This window comes from Lytechinus variegatus, chromosome 1, assembly GCF_018143015.1.
Source record: "Lytechinus variegatus isolate NC3 chromosome 1, Lvar_3.0, whole genome shotgun sequence".
In the NCBI taxonomy this organism is placed as follows: domain Eukaryota; kingdom Metazoa; phylum Echinodermata; class Echinoidea; order Temnopleuroida; family Toxopneustidae; genus Lytechinus; species Lytechinus variegatus.
Genome location: NC_054740.1, coordinates 10,533,029 through 10,553,263, shown reverse-complemented (window position 1 = coordinate 10,553,263; position 20,235 = coordinate 10,533,029). Strand labels below are relative to the sequence as shown.

General features: G+C 34.9%; 1 protein-coding gene across 1 annotated transcript; it reads right to left on the bottom strand.

Annotated features, from left to right (window-relative positions):
• Positions 1–174: 174 nt before the first annotated feature.
• Positions 175–18,253, bottom strand: LOC121427236 (medium-chain acyl-CoA ligase ACSF2, mitochondrial-like). Its single transcript, XM_041623584.1, has 13 exons — positions 17,856–18,253; positions 17,127–17,559; positions 14,691–14,873; positions 11,791–11,909; positions 10,372–10,537; positions 9,633–9,728; positions 9,121–9,269; positions 5,594–5,762; positions 5,020–5,127; positions 3,986–4,137; positions 3,009–3,150; positions 2,027–2,137; positions 175–1,365 (listed from the first exon to the last, which is right to left on the bottom strand). The coding sequence occupies exons 1-13, from the start codon at positions 18,074–18,076 to the stop codon at positions 1,249–1,251; spliced, it is 2,166 nt and encodes a 721-aa protein (XP_041479518.1). The 5' UTR covers positions 18,077–18,253; the 3' UTR covers positions 175–1,248.
• Between the last annotated feature and the right edge of the window lie 1,982 nt (positions 18,254–20,235).

Here is a 20,235-nt window from a genome sequence, read left to right as displayed (position 1 = left end):
CGCACTGTATAATAAAATCATAATCATTCTCACCATCATCATAAGATCATCATCGTCATCCTCTACTCGTCTTCACAATTGTCACCCTTACATGTATTTGAGCATTCAATTCCTGAGGAAATCACAACACTTTTGGGAAAACAAAGACAATTGAATATGTAAAATTCAAATTACAAACATGGTAGTGATTAATTTATTTACAAAAGCACTTGATTTCATATTTACACTTACAAATTATAATGTAGGAAACCATCAAAACTACACAAAAGTAATAAGTTTTCAAAAATACAGATTATGTTATCATATCTCACAGAATAAATTGGAGGGGCTGCATTGTATTGATGAAACAAAGTTCAAACTATTAAATCATATTTCAATATATCTCACTCTACTCTACCCAAATTATGTCCAAAAATTTAGATAACTTACATTTTGCTCAGACTTTATTAGAAAAAATGGCTTGAAAATCGTTTTCACAAGGAGTCTACTACTACTTAAATTTGTGATTCTGAGACATTGAAGGTGATATGCAAGCAGCAACCCCAAATGTTGTGTAACAATCATTCACTAAATTACTAATTTTGTAATGGTTCAAGATGATTGAAAAATAATTTTCTCACCAAAGCAAGTAAATGTGGTGTGTCTGATGATATATTACACATATTAAGACATTTTTATTTTCTTAAAGAAAATGGCATTTAATGGAATGCCGATCATATGACATATGGGGAGCTGCTCAATCCAAAGTCAATACTCTGTTAAAATCCATGACTTTTGATTTTGAGGGATTTTATCAAAATCTCCTTTGTTTTCTACTTTTATAAGAGAAACATTTTTTACCAGGAAGAACTTCTTCTGAAAACCACAAGGTGAGAAAACATAGAATGCATACCAGTTGCAAAGGAGAATAAGTCCAAGTAAATACATGTACTTCAGTATACATGGAAAGGTAAAATAATTGTTTTTTTTCTGTTCTCCAAAAAATTACTCGCTATTCACCCATATCTTCTTCAACTTCTACTCCGCATTCTTATTTCAAAATTATATTATTACTTTGCATGGTGCAAGAGTAGTTGCAGAGATTTGACATTCCTCAATAATTTTCTGGGTGCCGTAACACAAACGTTAACAATCAATTTTTACGATTGATTGTACGTAACATGTATATCCAATGGAATCAATCATAGAAAACTGTTCTGCAATCATTGCTAAGCTTTGTGTTACAGGCTCCTGGTAGAAGGTATTGCTTCATTTCAGTTGTTCAATGACTATTTCCTGGAGCTTGAACTTCTGTACCTTACCGCTGACCGTCATCGGAAAAACATCCATGAAGACTACATGACTGGGTATCTTGTAGTGAGAAATCTGGATTGAAAAAAAAAACAAGACATGGAGGTGTTTATTGTCTTATGGAAGGAGTGACCCTTATTGATCTGAGCATACAAATGACCAGACCATTATTTGCTTTATATTAAAGCTAAACTCAATTAGTGGCAGCAAACCATGTTTTCATGAGAAATCCAAACAGAAATCTGTGCAATTTTTCATCAACATTCAAATTTGTCAAGTTGTCAAATCTGACAACTTTTCTTGAATTTTATTGAGAAGAAATGTTACTACGGGAACTGTTGGAAAAATATGAACTTGTCAGATAAGACTTCCAATAAGACTTCCATTCATGAAACGCTCCAACAGAAGGAAGATGGTATTTATCTTTAGATGAATGAAGCGACCCTTACACACAACCTGGGAGCGTTTCAGGAAAGGACTTGTCGGAAGTTTTATCCGACAAGTTCTGTTTTTTTTCAGTTATATCAAAACTGCATCTCGGCCAATCAAAACCAGGGAAAGATGTCAGATCTGACAACTTATTGGATGAAAATGTTAATGCAACACGCCCAAGGCTATTTACTTCAAAGCTAAACTCAAGTAGACGCAGCAAACCTTGAATTAATGGGAAATCTAACTTCCGAGAAATATAGAATACAAGATAGAAATGAATGTATATCTTGAATGAGAGACTAACCTCCCCTTTGCAGTAATCAATGATATCTTCTTGTGTGAGTTCCTCTTCGGCCTTCCCTCGGATGCAGGCCACAACCTTCTCACCTAGTCTATCATCGGGTATTCCAATCACCTTTACAGGAAGAGAGAGAGTGAGATAAAGTTAAGAAAGAGTGAGTGATAGAGGGAGAGGAAGGAAGAGAGGAAAGGGTGAGAGATGAAGAGAAGAAATGAGACAGGGAGAGACAGGAGAGGAAGAAAGGGAATGTGACAGAGGGGGGGAGAAAAAGGAATATGAAAGAGTGTGTGTGAAAAAGGGAGAGTGAGAGAAAGAATAAGGGAAAATGTCTATGTTGTGATCAAACTTAAAAAACTCCTTGAAATCAAACTCATTCGTGACATTTTGTCAATTATCAATTGGCTTCCTGAAGCATATGATGAACCCATTGACAAGAAGGTTTTTTGATAATGATATCTGAGATTGAGTAGATTTCATGTACACTGGACTATGTCACTAATAATAATTGGCTTTTATATAGTGCTTTATCAATCTACGACTGCTCAAAGGGCTTCACAATTATTACTATCCGGTTACTGGATTAGGTGCACACTTGCTAAACCAACCACAATGATGTTTGTTTCCTACCTTTACCCAATTAGCACCTGGGTGGAGAGTGGCAAATTGTGGATTGAGGCCTTGGTAAAGGACGCTAGGCCATTGTGGGATTTGAACACGCGACCATCTGATTACAAGGTGAGAGCACAGTTGAGTTGATCTTAGTTTCAAAAGGCTAAAATATCCACTTGTCAGATTTCTTTACAACTTTCTTTTAAAACTTTGAAAAGTTCTAGTCAGATTTCTGTAAAATTTTCAACTTTCTGTGGTCCTTATTGTTGAATTAATTTATTACAAATTAATTTATTACAAACGTCCTTGAATTAATTTATTACAAACGTTTCCCTTTAACTCTCTCTTTATTCTAATTCTAACTAAATAAACTTACATGTACATCCTCTACTTTGGGGTGCGTGTGGATGAATTTCTCAATCTCAACTGGGTAGATATTTCTTCCTCCGGCAATGATGAGCTCCTTGATACGACCAACGATTCGGATGTACCCGTCTTCGTCCAGAGTGGCCAAGTCTCTGGAAAAAAGGAAAAAGGATGATGAAAATGAAACAAGAAAATTGTGACATTTATTCAAGCCTCCATCTACCTGTATCTTTCTGTTGTGTTTCAGTGGACAAGTCTCTGGACTTTGAAACCCAAGTTGGGTTCGAATGACCGGAACACTCGCGTCCTTGACAAGGCGTTAATATACTTTTGCCGCTCTCCATCCAAGAGTAGTAAATGGATACCCGATAGGAAGGAATTTCTTAAATGCCATTCTAAAGGCTAAAGGATAGCCATGCTAAAGCTGAGGTAATACTATGCAGTGCTTAGAAACATTGTATTAAGTATATACATGTATTATTATTATTGATATTATTTTTTCTTCAATTCATTACTGTTTTACTTATCATTATTCATCATTCAACTGAGAAAAGGAAGTCACATTTGGGTCATCTCCCCCCCCCCACCCATCAAACTACCCTGATGCTGCCCAGCAAGCATTACAGTTTCAGAATCTGCAATATTAAATTTTCTGGTTATTTATAGGATATAAATGTAATACATTTTCTGGGTATATTAACATTTCAGAGACATTTTATAATGGTACATTGCGATTCGGGGAATATATCCCATTTTTGGGATGTTTTATTTCACTTTTATGGTATTGCACATTTTTTTCTTTCAATTAATTTCTGATCAGTTTATCCCTCAGATGAAATGTTCTTCCATATTCCACATGAGATTTTCTATCACTTTTAAAAGTGTAGACCAATTATTACATCTATTTCCAGGCTTAATGTTTGCATTAAAATATACCATCCAATATCAACAAATTCTACCAACTGCAACAACCAGAGATTATCATACCCCGTGTGGAGCCAATTAGTAGCATCGATAGTGGCCTTCGTCGCCTCCTCGTTCTCCCAGTAGCCAATCATATTGCAGTAACCACGAACGCAGAGCTCCCCTGGAACACCGACAGGGACAACCTGACTGGTTTCTGGGTCTATCACTTTGGCCTATGATGGTCAGATACAGAGGAAATTTAATTTACAAAATAACAGTATTTACATGTTGGAGCTGAGTGATTTTGCTATTACACATGTTTTCTAAAGACTCTAGCCCACCACGACCCTGCATGGGAAGTGGCAAAATGGAGAGAGAAATGACGTACATTTTTGTACAGAAACCCCCTTTTTTTTGCTTGTAAAATTGCTCCCGATAAAAATGATCTTCATTTTGTAGCAAAACCTTTTTTTTTTACATCAGCACCACCAGTCAAAAAATCATTCCATGGACCCTGCTGCCCACATACTGTATATGCATCCTAAGGGGGTGTTGCAAGAAAATATTTGCGATCAATTGCAAATATTCTGTTGCAATTTTACAACTGATAGATCAAAGTTAGCTGTAGCAAATCAGAATAAACTTCTTGTTTCAAGGAGCAAATTAGCAATCAATCACTAATTTGCAATTAACTGCAAGACATATGATTGATCTAGGGGCCAAAAATTGACTTGCAATTGATCGCAAGTTTCTTCCAACACCCCATTAGTCTCCAATGGGTAATGAAAAATCTGAAGTTTAAGCTATGTGTGGTTTCATTTCTCATATATCAAAACAAAAATGAATTACAGTAATGTAACAAAGAACAATGCACAAATTACTGAAACGGGTGGGCAAAACCTCATTGGTATACATATTAATAATCAACACGATTATAAGAAGCAGGTACAAACATGAAAAATAAGGAAAGAGTCTATGGTGATAAATACAAATATATACACATTAATGGAATTTTAAAAAGAAGAGAGAAATATACTGAGAATCTCGGTCAAATCAACAGAAAGATCAAGCGAGATGAAAGCCGAGGGAATAAATGGAGAAAGAGTTATGTTCACCTCCATATGTTGGCAGAGTTTTCCAACTGTGTTTAATTTCTTTTCTTCTGGATCATCCTCATTAATGACACCAATCATCGGTCCACTTTCTGTCATTCCATAACCAACCTGGGAATATCAAATAAGTAACAAAAATGATGATGATAATAATAATTATAACAATAGCAATCATGACAACAGCAATAATAATGATGATAATAATGATGATGATCATCATCATCATCATCATCATCATAATATAAAACAAAGAATAATAAAAGCAATGATGATAATTATAATGATAACAACAACAACAATAATATGAATTATAATAATAACAATAATGTATAATGGTAGGATGCTTAAAAGCATGCAACATTTATAAATCACATATAATCATCTCTGCTTTACTCTGCTTTAAAAGGGCTACCCTCAGAGAGTACTCAAGTACCAACAGAATCTCTTCTATTACTGGGTACCCATTTTCTTCACCTGGGTGGAGAGTGGCAAATAGGTAGATATATGTCTAGATAAGTTTTGATATAATAAATGATTTATGATGATGATAAAAGGTGACAAGAGCAACGATACTTACAGCAATGTATTTGAAACCCATGCCCTTTGTCATCTGTCTCACTAGTTCCGGTGAGACAGGGGCTCCCCCTATGATGCTAGAGTAGAGACTGCTCACATCCATTTCTTTGAACACCGGCTGGTTCATCATGTCAATGAACATGGTAGGGGTCCCATAAAGGATTGTACATCTAAATAGATATTTAAAGAAAAAATTGTCAATTCCCTACAAGCACCATGTGCTTGAAACTAGCTGGAACAAAAGCTTGTATAATATACCTATATATGTAGGGGAAGGCGGGGTAAGTTGAGCATAGGGGCAAGTTGAGCCACCAGCCCCAGGCCAATAATGAATGAGTCAGTTATTATGGTGGTGTCATGTATTGATGACCCATACATAACCCCTAACCCCACCACATTGTTTTCCACTTTGAAACAAAAAGTAGTTTTTTAGAGGGAAAAGTATGAATTTCAGCCAAAAAAGTAAAAAAGAGTGTGAAATAGATAAGTGCTTTATACACACACACGTCTTTAAATATAGTAAAGACATGATAACAACATTGTTAGTCCAGGTATGGATCTTCATTCTTGTCATAGTCGTTTATATGATGGATGCATAATAAATGTGTGGATACAAAATTATCGCACTAAGTTCGGACTGGGGTAAGTTGAGCCATGGTAATTCCTATGGTAATGTATCTTAAAAAACAAACCATAAAAATCGATTGAAATGCAGGCTGAAAGGAGCAAATTTACATGACTGCTCTTTTCCTTTTAAAGGATGTTAGTATTTATAGAGAATTAGCAAGTGAAAAGACTTTAAACAACAAGTGGAATGCCTCTGGCCGTCTCACCTGCATCACGCGGTTCAATATAGCAGCAGTGCTGACTTTGCATACTACTCTAACTCACACAAGATGTTCAGTGATACATGGTTACTCTTATGTCCTCTTTTTATGAACTAGACCAATAAACTTACAGAGATATGATGGTTATTCAACAAAAAACCCCAACATGGCCAAAGTTCATTGACCTTACATGACCTTTGACCTTGATCATGTGACCTGAAACTGGAACAGGATGTTCAGTGATACTTGATTACTCTTATGTACAAGTTTCATGAATCAGATCCATAAACTTTCAAAGTTATGATGGTAATTCAACAGATACACCTAATTCGGCTAAAGTTCATTGACCTTTGACCTTGGACATGTGACCTGAAACACGCACAGGATGTTCAGTGATACTTGGTTACTCTAATGTCCAAGTTTAACGAACTAGACCAATAAACTTTCAAAGTTATGATGGTAATTCAACAGATACCCCCGATTCGGCCAAAGTTCATTGACCCTACATGACCTTTGACCTTAATCATGAGACCTGAAACTTGCACAAAATGTTCAGTGATGCTTGATTACTATTATGTCCAAGTTTCATGAATCAGATCCATAAACTTTCAAAGTTATGATGGGAATTCAACAGATATCCCCAATTCGGCCAAAGTTCATTGACCCTAAATGACCTTTGACCTTGATCATGTGACCTGAAACTTGCACAAAATGTTCAGTGATGCTTGATTACTATTATGTCCAAGTTTCATGAATCAGATCCATAAACTTTCAAAGTTATGATGGGAATTCAACAGATACCCCCGATTCGGCCAAAGTTCATTGACCCTAAATGACCTTTGACCTTAATCATGAGACCTGAAACTTGCACAAAATGTTCAGTGATGCTTGATTACTATTATGTCCAAGTTTCATGAATCAGATCCATAAACTTTCAAAGTTGTGATGGGAATTCAACAGATATCCCCAATTCGGCCAAAGTTCATTGACCCTAAATGACCTTTGACCTTGATCATGTGACCTGAAACTTGCACAAAATGTTCAGTGATGCTTGATTACTATTATGTCCAAGTTTCATGAATCAGATCCATAAACTTTCAAAGTTATGATGGGAATTCAACAGATATCCCCAATTCGTCCAAGGTTCATTGACCCTAAATGACCTTTGACCTTGGTCATGTGACGTGAAACTCATGCAGGATGTTCATTGATACTTGATTAACCTTATGTCCAAGTTTCATGAACTAGGTCCATATATTTTCTAAGTTATGATGACATTTCAAAAACTTAACCTCAGGTTAAGATTTCGATGTTGATTCCTCCAACATGGTCTAAGTTCATTGACCCTAAATGACCTTTGACCTTGGTCATGTGACGTGAAACTCATGCAGGATGTTCAGTAATACTTGATTAACCTTATGGCCAAGTTTTATTAACTAGGTCCATATACTTTCTAAGTTATGATGTCATTTCAAAAACTTAACCTCAGGTTAAGATTTGATGTTGACGCCGCCGCCGCCGTCGGAAAAGCGGCGCCTATAGTCTCACTTTGCTTCGCAGGTGAGACAAAAAATTGACATGCTGGTTCTCCCCCCATACATTTTGTACGTAGTTTTTGTGGCTCAACTTACCCCAGACGGTGGCACAACTTACCCCATATACGGGGCAAGTTGAGCCATTTGACATCAGTTTTTTCAAAGGTCACAATGACTTTCAGTGTGGGGGTAGAAAGTTATATGTAGGTGAAAAACATTTCCCAAGAATCAAATTTAAAGGCAAGGTTACTTATTTCTACAATAGTACTAGTCATATCAATTCTAACATGCAAAATGCAAAAAGTGTCACAACTTACCCCGCCTTCCCTACATGTAGTTTTCTTTTGAATAAGAAATAAGATGAAATGTTGCTATTTATATATGTGACCAGCAACCCCAAAACCAACAATAAGTTTCCCAAAATGAAATTTAGATAGGGGTTTAAAACCCCACCTCAGACTCCCTAAAAATAATTTGAAAAAGGAGTGTGGGATCAGACTCCAACACCCTTCCCTGTTTACAGGAGTCATGAAAGAGGAACAGTGATGAATCTACAAGGGATGGGGGGAGGGGGGCGCATAACGTTGCAGCTCATCTTTATTGGGTCAAACTAACTTGTAAAACCCCCCTCTTAGGAAGAAGCTAGATCTGCCACTGTGTCATACAGTCAATGAGGGACCATACAAACTGCTGGTGGGTGTGACAAAATTCCTGTGACTTAGCACCTAAGAACATGGAACGTCGTGGCTCAGTGGATTAGTCTCCAGACTTTGAAACAGAGGGTCATGGGTTCAAAACTCAGCCATGGCGTAATTTCCTTCAGTGAGGAATTCATCCACAGTGTGCTTTACTTGACCCAGGGGAGGTAAATGGGTACCGACAGGAAGTAATTCCTCAAAGAGATTTGTGCACCGAATAGGTAGCCTAGCTTAGCCAGGTAATAATAGCAGGGCCCGCTGGGAGAATAGTTTTCGGAACTGAAGTGGCTACCCTGGGTAACATGTTCCAGTCATGTGAAAAGTCATGTGTAACTTTACAAACAACTTTATGAAACATCCTCGAGGTCAGTTTGCTCCCCCTTTAACTCGCTGACTTCAGAAACCGGGTGCACCCTGTACAAAGTCTATGGGAACTAAAGAAGTCAGTATTCAACAGGTTAATCATACCTTTCATCCTGAATGGCTTTGAGGGTAGCGACTGGTTCATAACCGGCTGTGGGATAGACGTTGGTCGCTCCATGAGTTATACCAACCAATGGACCTCCGACTGATGCAAAGATGTGATAGAGGGGTATTGGCAGGCACATGACATGGTCCTAAATGAAGCAAACACAATTTGAAAATTCAATTTTCGATTAATTTTATTTTTCTCAGCAAAATATACAAGCAATATAATTTAGTACAGTAGAAACATGACACATCAATACAATGAACAGAAATATAGTGTGGAAATATAAATGAGATGGGAGCAGCAAAAAAGGGAAAAAAAATAATTTATCTATGGTTTCTGCCAATCAAAATCATCTACCTTTTCTTATCATACTAAATTTTTCAATTTTATAAAAATGTGGCAAGATTTTAATATTGTTCATGTACACGAAAACAAGTTAATTTTCTGTTGTTGTTAGGAGCATAATATTCAAAATTTTGATTTCAGGGTATAAAATGTGTTTACATACGTTCTCTTGAAAACCAACTCTACATCCAATGTGGTAGCCATTGTTGACAAGTCTGTGGTGGGTCATCGTCGCTCCTTTGGGATTTCCTGTGGTACCCTGTCAATATCAAAGAAAAATAGGATAAACAAGATAAAGAAATAAAGAAAAAAACAATAAAAACATTCAAAGGGATCTTAAAACAGGCATTTCTAAGTGCGCCATTTCCTGTTTATATCAAATCTTGGTAACAAAATGAAATGGGCATAATGATACGAAATTCAATACGAAAGAATAATGAAAGAAAACTGAAAGTCAAAGCTTTTTTCATAGAAGTTCAAGTTTCATTAAAAAAATCAAGATCAAGTATCAATAGATATATGCATAATTTTCATGTATAGGCCTATAGTTAGCCATTTAACACTGATTCTAGGAAAGACAATCACTGAAATTCCTTTGCCCAAATTGGATAGAAATATCATTAACTTCTGGAACTATTTTACAGGTGGATCCTAGGACTATATTACTGTTTCATTTCAGTGATGAATATGAGATCTTATCACAAGATAGCACCTTATACGTTGATATATATCTGAAATAAACAAGTTGACATACACTTTTTTTGTCAGATATGAAGTGTCATATTGGCAGTAAACGTTACCTACATGTACATCAATTTTTTCCTTATTGTTTTTAAGTGATATATTAACACATGTATCTATGGGGTAATCTTTACAGGCACGAATCCTATACATGTACTCACAGAGGTAAAGAGAATGGCGATTGGATCATCAAACTGCACTGTCTTAGCACAATCTTCCACCATGATCTTGTGCTCGCTGGTTCCCATGTCGATGACATCATCAAACATATAGGCACCTGGGAAATCCCCTTTTCCGAGCATGATGACAGACTCTAACATGGGTAATCTTCAGAATATCATAAAGACACCAGAATTATATTATGATATATCAATGACATTTTATCACCATACAAATGTCTAAAGCACAACATCATTTTGCAAGGTGCATATTGGGGAACGATAATTTTCTAGAAATCATTGGTGCCCACACTAATGACATCATCAAACATGTAGGCAACATTGAAATACCATTTTCCAAGCATGATGACAGACTCTAACAATTATGTAGGTAATCTTTGGAATATCATAAAGACAAAAGAATTATATCAGTAATGATATATCAATGACATTTTATCAGTATAAAGAACAAAATGTTTCATACAAAACATCATTTTGCAAAGGTGCATATTGGGGTAGGATGATTTTCTAGAAATCATTGGTGCCTAACAGGAAATCCCATTTTCCAAGCATTATGACGGATTCTAGCATGGGTAATCTAGGAAATAGAAAAAAAAATCATAAGCAGAACTAAATCATTGATGAACATATCAATGCTATTTACCACAATATATGTCTTGAATAAAACATATAATTCTACAAGATGCATTTTAGGATAGAATCATTTTCCGAAAATCACTGATTCTCATATCAATGACATCACAAAACATGTAAGCATGAGGAAATTCCTCTATTCTGAGCATGATTATGGATTCTAGAATTGGTAAACTTTGGAATTGAAAAAAAATCAAAAGAATTCAAATCATTGATGCATTAATTTTTTGCAAAGTGCTTTTAGAATAGAATAACTGTCTAGGGATGTATTAATGTACATTTACCACTCGATCTCCACACATGTGTAGTGAATGGGTACCCGATGGGAAAGAATTCCTTGAATATTAGAGCACTCAATCAGAGTAGCCATGCTTAAGGTTAGAGGAAATAATATGCAGCTCTAAAAACATTATATCAAAAGCTATCTATATTTTGCATATTATTAGTATCATGTATTTATTTTATGAATATAACTAAAAGTTACCAGCACAACAAACAATTATGTTTTAGCCCTTATCGCAGATTCTCAGCTTTAATGATTGCCTAACCATTTTGCTTTCTTTTATTGGGCAAAGGTTTATATTAAATCTAAATTTAAATGTGAATTGGCAATCGCTAATATGTCAATATCAAAGCAAGCAATTTGTTTTGTGACTTAGTATTATTATTCATTTAGAGTTGTTGCCAATTTTACATTTCTATTTCAATTTATTAACAAAAGTTTATTGCTCTGAGTAAACAAGAAGCAGAGGTTGCTATCGTAATTACTTTTCGCTACGAAGTCTGCCTGGGGACGAGGTTGCCAGTTCTGGACACACGGTGGAAAGCATCTCATAGTAATCCTGGGTCTTGAAATTCTGAGCAGAGACTATCGCCTTCACACCAGCCTAGGAGAGAGAAATGTAAAGAGCAGTCATTGTGAATCGTAAACAAGATCAACAGGAAAGGGGAAGAAAAGTTTGTTGTAAAAATAGCAGAAAAAAATAATAAAAGATATTAGTGACGGTTTGAGGAAAAATCCATCACAAACTAAGAAAGTCATTAGAATTTCAATTTTGGGACTTGTGACGTCATAAACGAGCAGCTGCAATTATATGTTACATGTATGTAATATATGTATCAAATGCATAAATTTTAATTTTTTAATGGTTTGTATACTTATTTTGGTTTTCTTTTAGAAACGGGTGTAAAATGATTTGTCTATTGATATACTGAAAGTACAGTAAAAACCATTTTCAATTTTCTGAGAAAATGACATTTCATTAATTTTTATTACCATACAATGTGTAGGAAATGTGCTTGCATACATCACAAATCAAATAACTAGATTCTAATAACCTTTTTATTCTTTGATGAATTTTTCTCCAACCTTCTGCAATATTTCTTCTTATTTGTCTGCTTTTTTTACTACAAATTTTATTTTTTACTACAAACTTTCATTCTCATTGTGCACAGAAGTCATGAATTTTGTTCACCCAACTGCTGCCAAGCCAACAACACACAGGCTTGTCATCACAATGGCAACTTACAAACCTAAATTCTCATAATCTACTGAAATGATGCAATTTGATTGGATGAGAGTAATGAATCCTTTTATTTGATATTAATGACAAACTTAAAATTTAAGATTTATTAAAACAAATGATCGCAGCTTGTTAAGCTGAACTGACAAATGTTTTACAAAAAGGCATAAAAATACACATAAAATCAACAAAAAAGGCAATGTTACAAAAGAATCAAGAAATTACAAAGCAAATAAGGTATAAAGTCAGGCAGCATATGTCATTTACTTCGACAAATTGGCTAAGTCTGATTTTTCACTTTAATGTGATCGGTGACATCACAAGGAACAACTTCCAACTTGGTGACAAATTTCTAATGGTCATCTTGACCATGTTGGGGTCAAAATAAGGTCAATGGGGGGTCAATTTTTTAAATTGCCCCAATTCTCTCAAATGACACATCAAATTGTTTGTCTTGTTATACTGAACAAATAAGTGTACACAATTATATACACTTGACCTCCCGTTAAAAAGTTATGACCAGAAATGTCAAAGGTCAACAAACTTTCGTTAAATGGCAAATTACACCGAAGGTGTTAAGAAAGCTCATTTATTCCGTGTTTTTATGCATGTGTGTACTTTTTTATTTTCGATTTTGATAAGTCCATCGTCAGAAGTCCTTGTTCCTAAATAAGCATATTTGACCCCTTTATATATAAAATATCTTCTGAGATATAGACTCAAAATAAAGAACCCACGAAAAATAAGACTTCTAAACTTCTAACCGCTATTAGACGTGTATTTTGGCTTCCAAACAAAGTTAGTTGACCTTTTGACCTTTCCCTGACCTTGTCTTGACCCTTTATATTTTCTGGATAAGGACTTCTGACGATGGAATTATCAAAATCGAAAATAAAAAAATTTACACATGCATAAAAATACGGAAAAAATGAGCTTTCTTAACACCTTCAGTCTAATTTGCTATTTAACGAAAGTTCGTTGACCTTTGACATTTCCGGTCATAACTTTTTAACGGGGGGTCAAGAGTGTACGGTTGTGTACATTTTTTCGTTCAGTTTAACAAGACAAACAATTTGATGTGTCATTTGACAGAATTGGGGCAATTTAAAAAATTGACCCCTATTGACCTTATTTTGACCCCTAACATGGTCAAGATGACCATTAGAAATTTGTCACCAAGTTGAAAGTTGTTCCTTGTGATGTAACTAATCACATAAAAGTGAAAAATCTGACTTAGCAAAATTTTCGAAGTAGCCGGTAAATCATGACATATGCTGCCTGACTAATAATCATAATAATAATGAAGAAGTGATCTCATTTTTGGAACGCTTTGAAAAAGTATGTTGGAAAAATAATTCTCTCCTAAATATAAAATTATTGTGATGTAATATGGGTTTAGAGAAGAATTAAAAGGAAATTTGATATAACGGCTTTAAGTAGATTCAGTATTAAAAATTGAAAATGAGAAAAGAGCAACAAAAATTACTGTCTAATGTGAGAGTAACTTAAGGATAGTAAGGGAAATAAATCGGGAGAAATCAAGAATTACCGAACAATTATGCTAAATTAATGAGATTGTAAACTGTATGAAACCGGGCTCTAGTCAGTTTTCTCAATGAAAACAATAAATTTAACATATTTCCTACAGTGCAGTTCAGATTACATTTAAGTTTCAATTCAAATAATTTAGTTTCATTTCCACATAATCAAAATAGTAAATGAAACAAAGACCATAAAAAACTGATCATTTGTATTGATCAGGTTCTGCTATGAACAATATTGATAATTAAATGAGTTAATAGTTTGTTAATACTGTGGTAGCAATACCATTGTAGGATGTGAAAATGAGTGGCTTATTGATTTTCATGGATATAAATAAATCACTTGACTAAACTATATAATTATCATCATCATCATCCTCCTCCTCCTCATCATCATCTTCATCATCATTATCACCATCACCATCATCAACATCATCATCATCATTAACATCATCATCATCATCATCATCATAATCATCATCCTAATCATCATCCTAATCGTCATCATCATAGTCACCATCATCATCATCATCATCATCACTATCGTCATCATCATCACTATCATTATCTTCATCATAATCATCATCAATGATGGCCGACTCACCTTAAGTAAAGTGTAATATAGCTCATTGGGTCTATAGGCGAGGTTGATGGTGACAAGAATGGCCCCGATCCTAGCAGCAGCAAACTGGGTCAGGACCCACTCGGAGGTATTAGAAGCCCATATACCAATCCTGTCTCCTTTCTTCAGACCAATGGCCAAGAAACCAGCTGACAGACGATCAACCTAAAATGGAGAATATCAAAGCCAATCTGAAGTTTTGGTAAATACATGTACCCCCAAAGTGAAAGTCACTATTCCATATTTTACGCGATTGTATCAATGCATGTGCCCCCAAAATGGTTGTGGTGTGTACTGAAGGTATTTTACATCAGATTTTAATTTGATCTGGTGACAGATCAAAACAGAATAGAGCATGTGAAGTATATGCTCAAGCTGCTATTTAAAATAAAAAAAACATTACTGCGAGAGGGTGCTAGATTTTCATTCAATCCTTAGGGCCAGAGGAATTGCCATATTTAAATTCTAATGGGGGAAATATGAATTTAATGACGACTACGCTTTTGTAATATTGCAGTGCTCCACCAGTATTCCTACAAATTCTACTTGATTTGGCTTTAATTCAATAATCCATGAGAAATCATTTCTATTTTGCCTTATCTAATACCTGACTGGATATATCCAGTTTTGATAAAATGTTTGAATCAGTCTGAAAGTTGGATTGTTTTTTAACAGAGCACATAAGGAAATAATCAGGATTGCTTAATAGAAAACTCTCAAATCGTCAAACATTCAATGAAAGTAGTTGCATGACAAAATCAGCACTGAGGCTTGGATTTACAGAAGGCACTGCATCATTGAAAGGGTTTTTTTTATGGAAGTAATGATGCTTATGATACTACTTATATAAGATACAATACATGTAGTAGTAACTATATTAATTATTGGCAATATGAGATAATTATATATGCAAATAATTGAGGAATTTTATGGAGCTGAAAATATTATATATACCTGTAGTATGTTGAATGATAATAAGGATGAATATACTATTAGTAGGTTGAGAGTGTGAATCTTAAACTTTTGAGAATTTTTCAAGTTTATAACTAGATAACTTTTCAATTGGAACGCTTGTCAAAATCTTTGCGTTCTATCTAAGAAAAAGGAAAGTCAACAGTTAAAGCCATTGAATGGCTGCCATGATCTTTTTTTCATTCGACTATATAAAAAAATTCAGTTTTTTTTTTATAGTGTAACCATGACAGTGATTATGAATGGCAAAGGTACCATGCTATTCTTAGAGGCATTTTTGTATTTTGGTCAGCTATTATTTACATTTACTGAATAAATACAACAAGCAAATCATAAGGTGTATACAAATATTTACGTTATCATATATAGATGTTTCATTATCTTATCGAGAATTTATATATTATCAAGTATTCATATATTGTCTGTTTCTATTCTTGTCTGGAAACTATTTTTGTACATGTATTTTGATGATAAAGTTATTAATATACTTCAATGATTGGAAATTGCCTGTTTTTAGTATCTGGGTAATTCATCTGTATTTAGATTTTATATACATTGTAGGTTATAATTTTTACCATAGGTGCTATATAAAAAGGTAAAAATATTTAAATGGTTTATCATTGACCTTTCTCTTGAAAATTAAATTTAGCACGTCTCTTTACATGTTGATAAGGTCTAAAGTAAAGTCAAACAATATATGGTATATTTTTGTCTTTAGTATGTAAACTCTGCACAGATTTGAGGAGATAATTCTTATCTACTCTTTACAAAGATTCTAATTTCATCTCTTGTGCAAAGGTCATACACAGCAGTAAACTTGATAAGTCACGTTACTTTTATCAATATCATATCAATGTACATGTAATATCAAATGATATACTGTAAGAATGTGACGATCATGCGAACAAATCGTTTCAAATATTAATGATCATTTTTCATGTGAAAGTAAGTGTACTATAAGGTTTTTATCTTAAAAATAATAGATTTATTTTCCTTCACTTATTCCTTATTTATATGAATCATAACAATATTGCTCTCTTTAAAAGTTGAATATAACAAAAAGCCAAGAGCAGTTCATTCTCGAACAGTGAAGCCTGTTGAATAAAACTAGTATGAGGATAACTTTTTATCAATGCATCGGTAAAGATTATGTGTTATTCAAACCTGTCAAAAGCTAAAGGCTTAAAAATTCATTCAATCAAACACATTTTTATTCAAAATTGTTCATATCATTTATTTCAGGGTCTACAGTCATGTAATATAGAACTAAATTGGAATTAATCAAAATGTACTATTTGGGTTATTGACCAAAACTCAAAATTGGCTTTAATACTGCACAGTAATACAAGTTACAAATTACTAACTAGGAAATTATGAGTTGCATCCAAGTTTTGAGCAACATTTGATAATTCTGATAGTAATAACCTTCCAGAATTTGCAACTAACCTCCTCCCTGAACTGGCTAAAAGTCCAACGAACTCCTTCCTCGACAAAGACAAAAGCACTGTGGTCTGGTTTCTGCTCCGCCATGTCATCCATGCATTGCCCCAGAGTCTTCCCCATGAGGGGTGGGTCCAGGCCCCCCTGAAGATAGCTCATGGTGTACTTAGGGGTACCATCTTGCACCCCTCTCACTCCTGATGGTGATGATGTTGTGGTAGAAATCAAACAAGATGCAGGTGAAGGATACGAGGATGATGGAGATAAGATGGAAGAACGTGGAAATGGAGGAGCACTGGAAAGAAATGATTGACTGTGTGAGCGACTGAATATGGTCGGAATGGATTTCTGATCTTGGAAGCGTTGCTGGTGTACTGATGAAGTTTGGTAAGCTGAGCACCTTAATGCGTGAGAGCTGAGAGGGGGGTACCTTTGTAATCTGAAACACAATCAAATTGAAAATAAAACTGTTTCTACCAACTAATTTTAATCCTTTCTTATCTATCAATTCTAAACGAGTACTAAATTGTTATATAAACAGACTTCATTAATCACTAAAATTGCAGTATCATATTAATTAGTAATATATTACATGTATCATAACTTTCTTTGCGAGGGGTGTACAATTCTCTCTTTAGTGGAAAAATACAATACTAATTCAAGTTAATAATATATAGACTCTAATCACACAAAAACACAAGTTCTATTAAGCTAGGATCGTGCAAATAAACATACCCTCTTGATATGGCTTTTGATTTGCTGGTCTCCCTTCCCAAGCCCACCATGTGAGAGCGGATGCTGCAGAAGTGCCTCTGCAGACACCTGCCGTCCAGGATTGGACAACTCAGGCCTTGCTTCAGCATGGCTGGCTCATTGGCGTTGCAGATATGGCCACCAGAAACAGCAGATCTCATCTGCTGCACCAACCGAATGTTCTTTACACACTGCAGAAACATATTCAGACTAGCTAGCTCAGCCTAGGAGTTATGACCATCATCAGACTATGAAACTAGATGTGTATCCTGTCGTTATAGACTTTACATTACAGATTAAGAAGACGATTTGAAAGGGATCAAAGCCCGCCAGTTGTTTGTAAACTCTAGAATGAATTGTTAACGGGAAAGAGTTTGTATTAATGTCATTAATGTCAATGAGCTGCACATCAAATATAAATGCAAGCGGCTGTTCTGGACTTTGCCCTCTGAAAATCAGTGCAATATCTATCAATGACCTTTGTAGAGAGAATGAAATCCCTTGATCTTGTACATGCAGTTCTTGAAGTAATTTGACCCCCTAGCCCTAGGGGGTGGAGACCCAGTTCACTTCCCTCGTAATCAAATCATAGCGGAAAGCAGATCAGCTAGTATTGTGACTGTAAATTCATTTTCTAGTAAAGGTTCATACAAGCTGTGATGTACATGATGACTTTTACACATTATTGATACCGGAGTTTTACAGTGAACTTATTTTAAAGGAAAAATCAGTCAAGCATGGCACTAAAAGTTTCATCACAATCACATTTATTAAAATAAGAAAGGTATTTCTAGATTTCACATAATACACAATACAGTTTTATGCAAATGAGGCAGCCAATCATGTCACACACGCACTATTTCTTTGCGCGTTTATCAAATAGAATATATTAAATAAAATTGTGACAATTTTCCATGTTCCATGATGGTTTAAACAAAGTTTTTCATTATCTGATGGAGAATATGAATACTTTGTAATTCGTGTCACCAAATACACAAGAAATATCCAGTGATGTCATTGGATCGCTTATAAAATGACACACATCCACACACCCTCCCCCACATCCATCCATGCTTACTATAAAAAACCCTCACACAACCCCCCATAAAAAGAGAAATGGGCATAAGAATAGAAGAATCCTTCTATCACCTTTTATTTCTATCTTTCACAAGATAACACCCATTCACATGCCTTCTCCTATGCCCACACACATCCATACACACTCTCCCACACATCCTTGCACATTAACCCCCCCCAAAAAAAAACAACCAAAAAAAATAGAAGCAGAGCAGAAGCCCTAAAGCAGCTCCCATTGTCAAGAGCAAAAATATTCTAACCTTGCTCCTATTGTCTTGTTTCTTTGACAAACTGCAATGTGCAAACATTTTTAGTCCGGATTTGCAATCATAACCTGGATCCTTTATCTGACGGTACGGGAAGTTCATCTTAACTTTATTCAGGTCATGGTCATATAAATGAACAATGTTGGTCTACTCCCCCCCCACATACACACACACACAAAACTATGTTTCTTGTTCTCTTATTTTCATCAACAATCTTCAATGTGTATTACAACTGACATTGTTAATTTTGAATTCTACAAATGATATATATATACAAGCGCTCCCACTACCATATTCTTGAAACATACACTTAGTACATCTAGGTCTAAATTGCGGAATAATTCTTGGTTTGTTGACATTGAATTTTTGCAAAATAGCAGGCTATTTTTTCACGAGTTATCCAGCTAATTCACAGGAGGAAGCTTGGAATGATGTACTCTTGGAACCATACCACTTTATGTTGTTCAAATATGGAGCTATAAGTAGGCACACCAAGCAGCCATACATGCAATTCATATTTCAAGCTCAATCAAGAAATCTGATCAATCAAAATGTGGTTTCTAGCAAAGAGGGCTGATTGGGCTAGAATCCCAAGATTGACCAATCTCTAACTGATGGAGAACCAGCTTATTAATGCATGTAACAATGTATGACCAAAGGAAATGCCATTGGTCATGATGCACACCACAATGAAGGATATTCCCCTATGAAGAATCTTATTGATAAACATTTGATATGTTAAAGCACAACAAGAATTTACACCTTTTTCATTTTACTATTCAAATTCATTTTAATGTGTACAATAAGATTCATGAGATAAAATATCTTAAGGCATGTCTCAAATTCAATATCTTGACCTGCCTCATTTAGTTGACAAAATTTTGTTTTTTGTTTAACAGCATACAGTATATCAATTTACAATGTACCTATCGCAAAAGAGTTATCTTATATTTAAGTTCAATGATAAAAGCTACATGGAAGAAATTTTGATTTAGTTTTAACTAGATATGTATTGAAAT

What these genes read in the sequence shown, in the direction of transcription:
- LOC121427236 (XM_041623584.1), bottom strand. Translation starts at nt 18,076, where the DNA reads ATGTTTCTGCAGTGTGTAAAGAACATTCGGTTGGTGCAGCAGATGAGA. An exon ending in TTAGCCAGTTCAGGGAGGAG is followed by an intron (nt 14,874 to 17,126) that starts GTTAGTTGCAAA and finishes TCTCCATTTTAG; the next exon opens with GTTGATCGTCTGTCAGCTGG. An exon ending in TGGGTTTCAAATACATTGCT is followed by an intron (nt 5,128 to 5,593) that starts GTAAGTATCGTT and finishes TGATATTCCCAG; the next exon opens with GTTGGTTATGGAATGACAGA.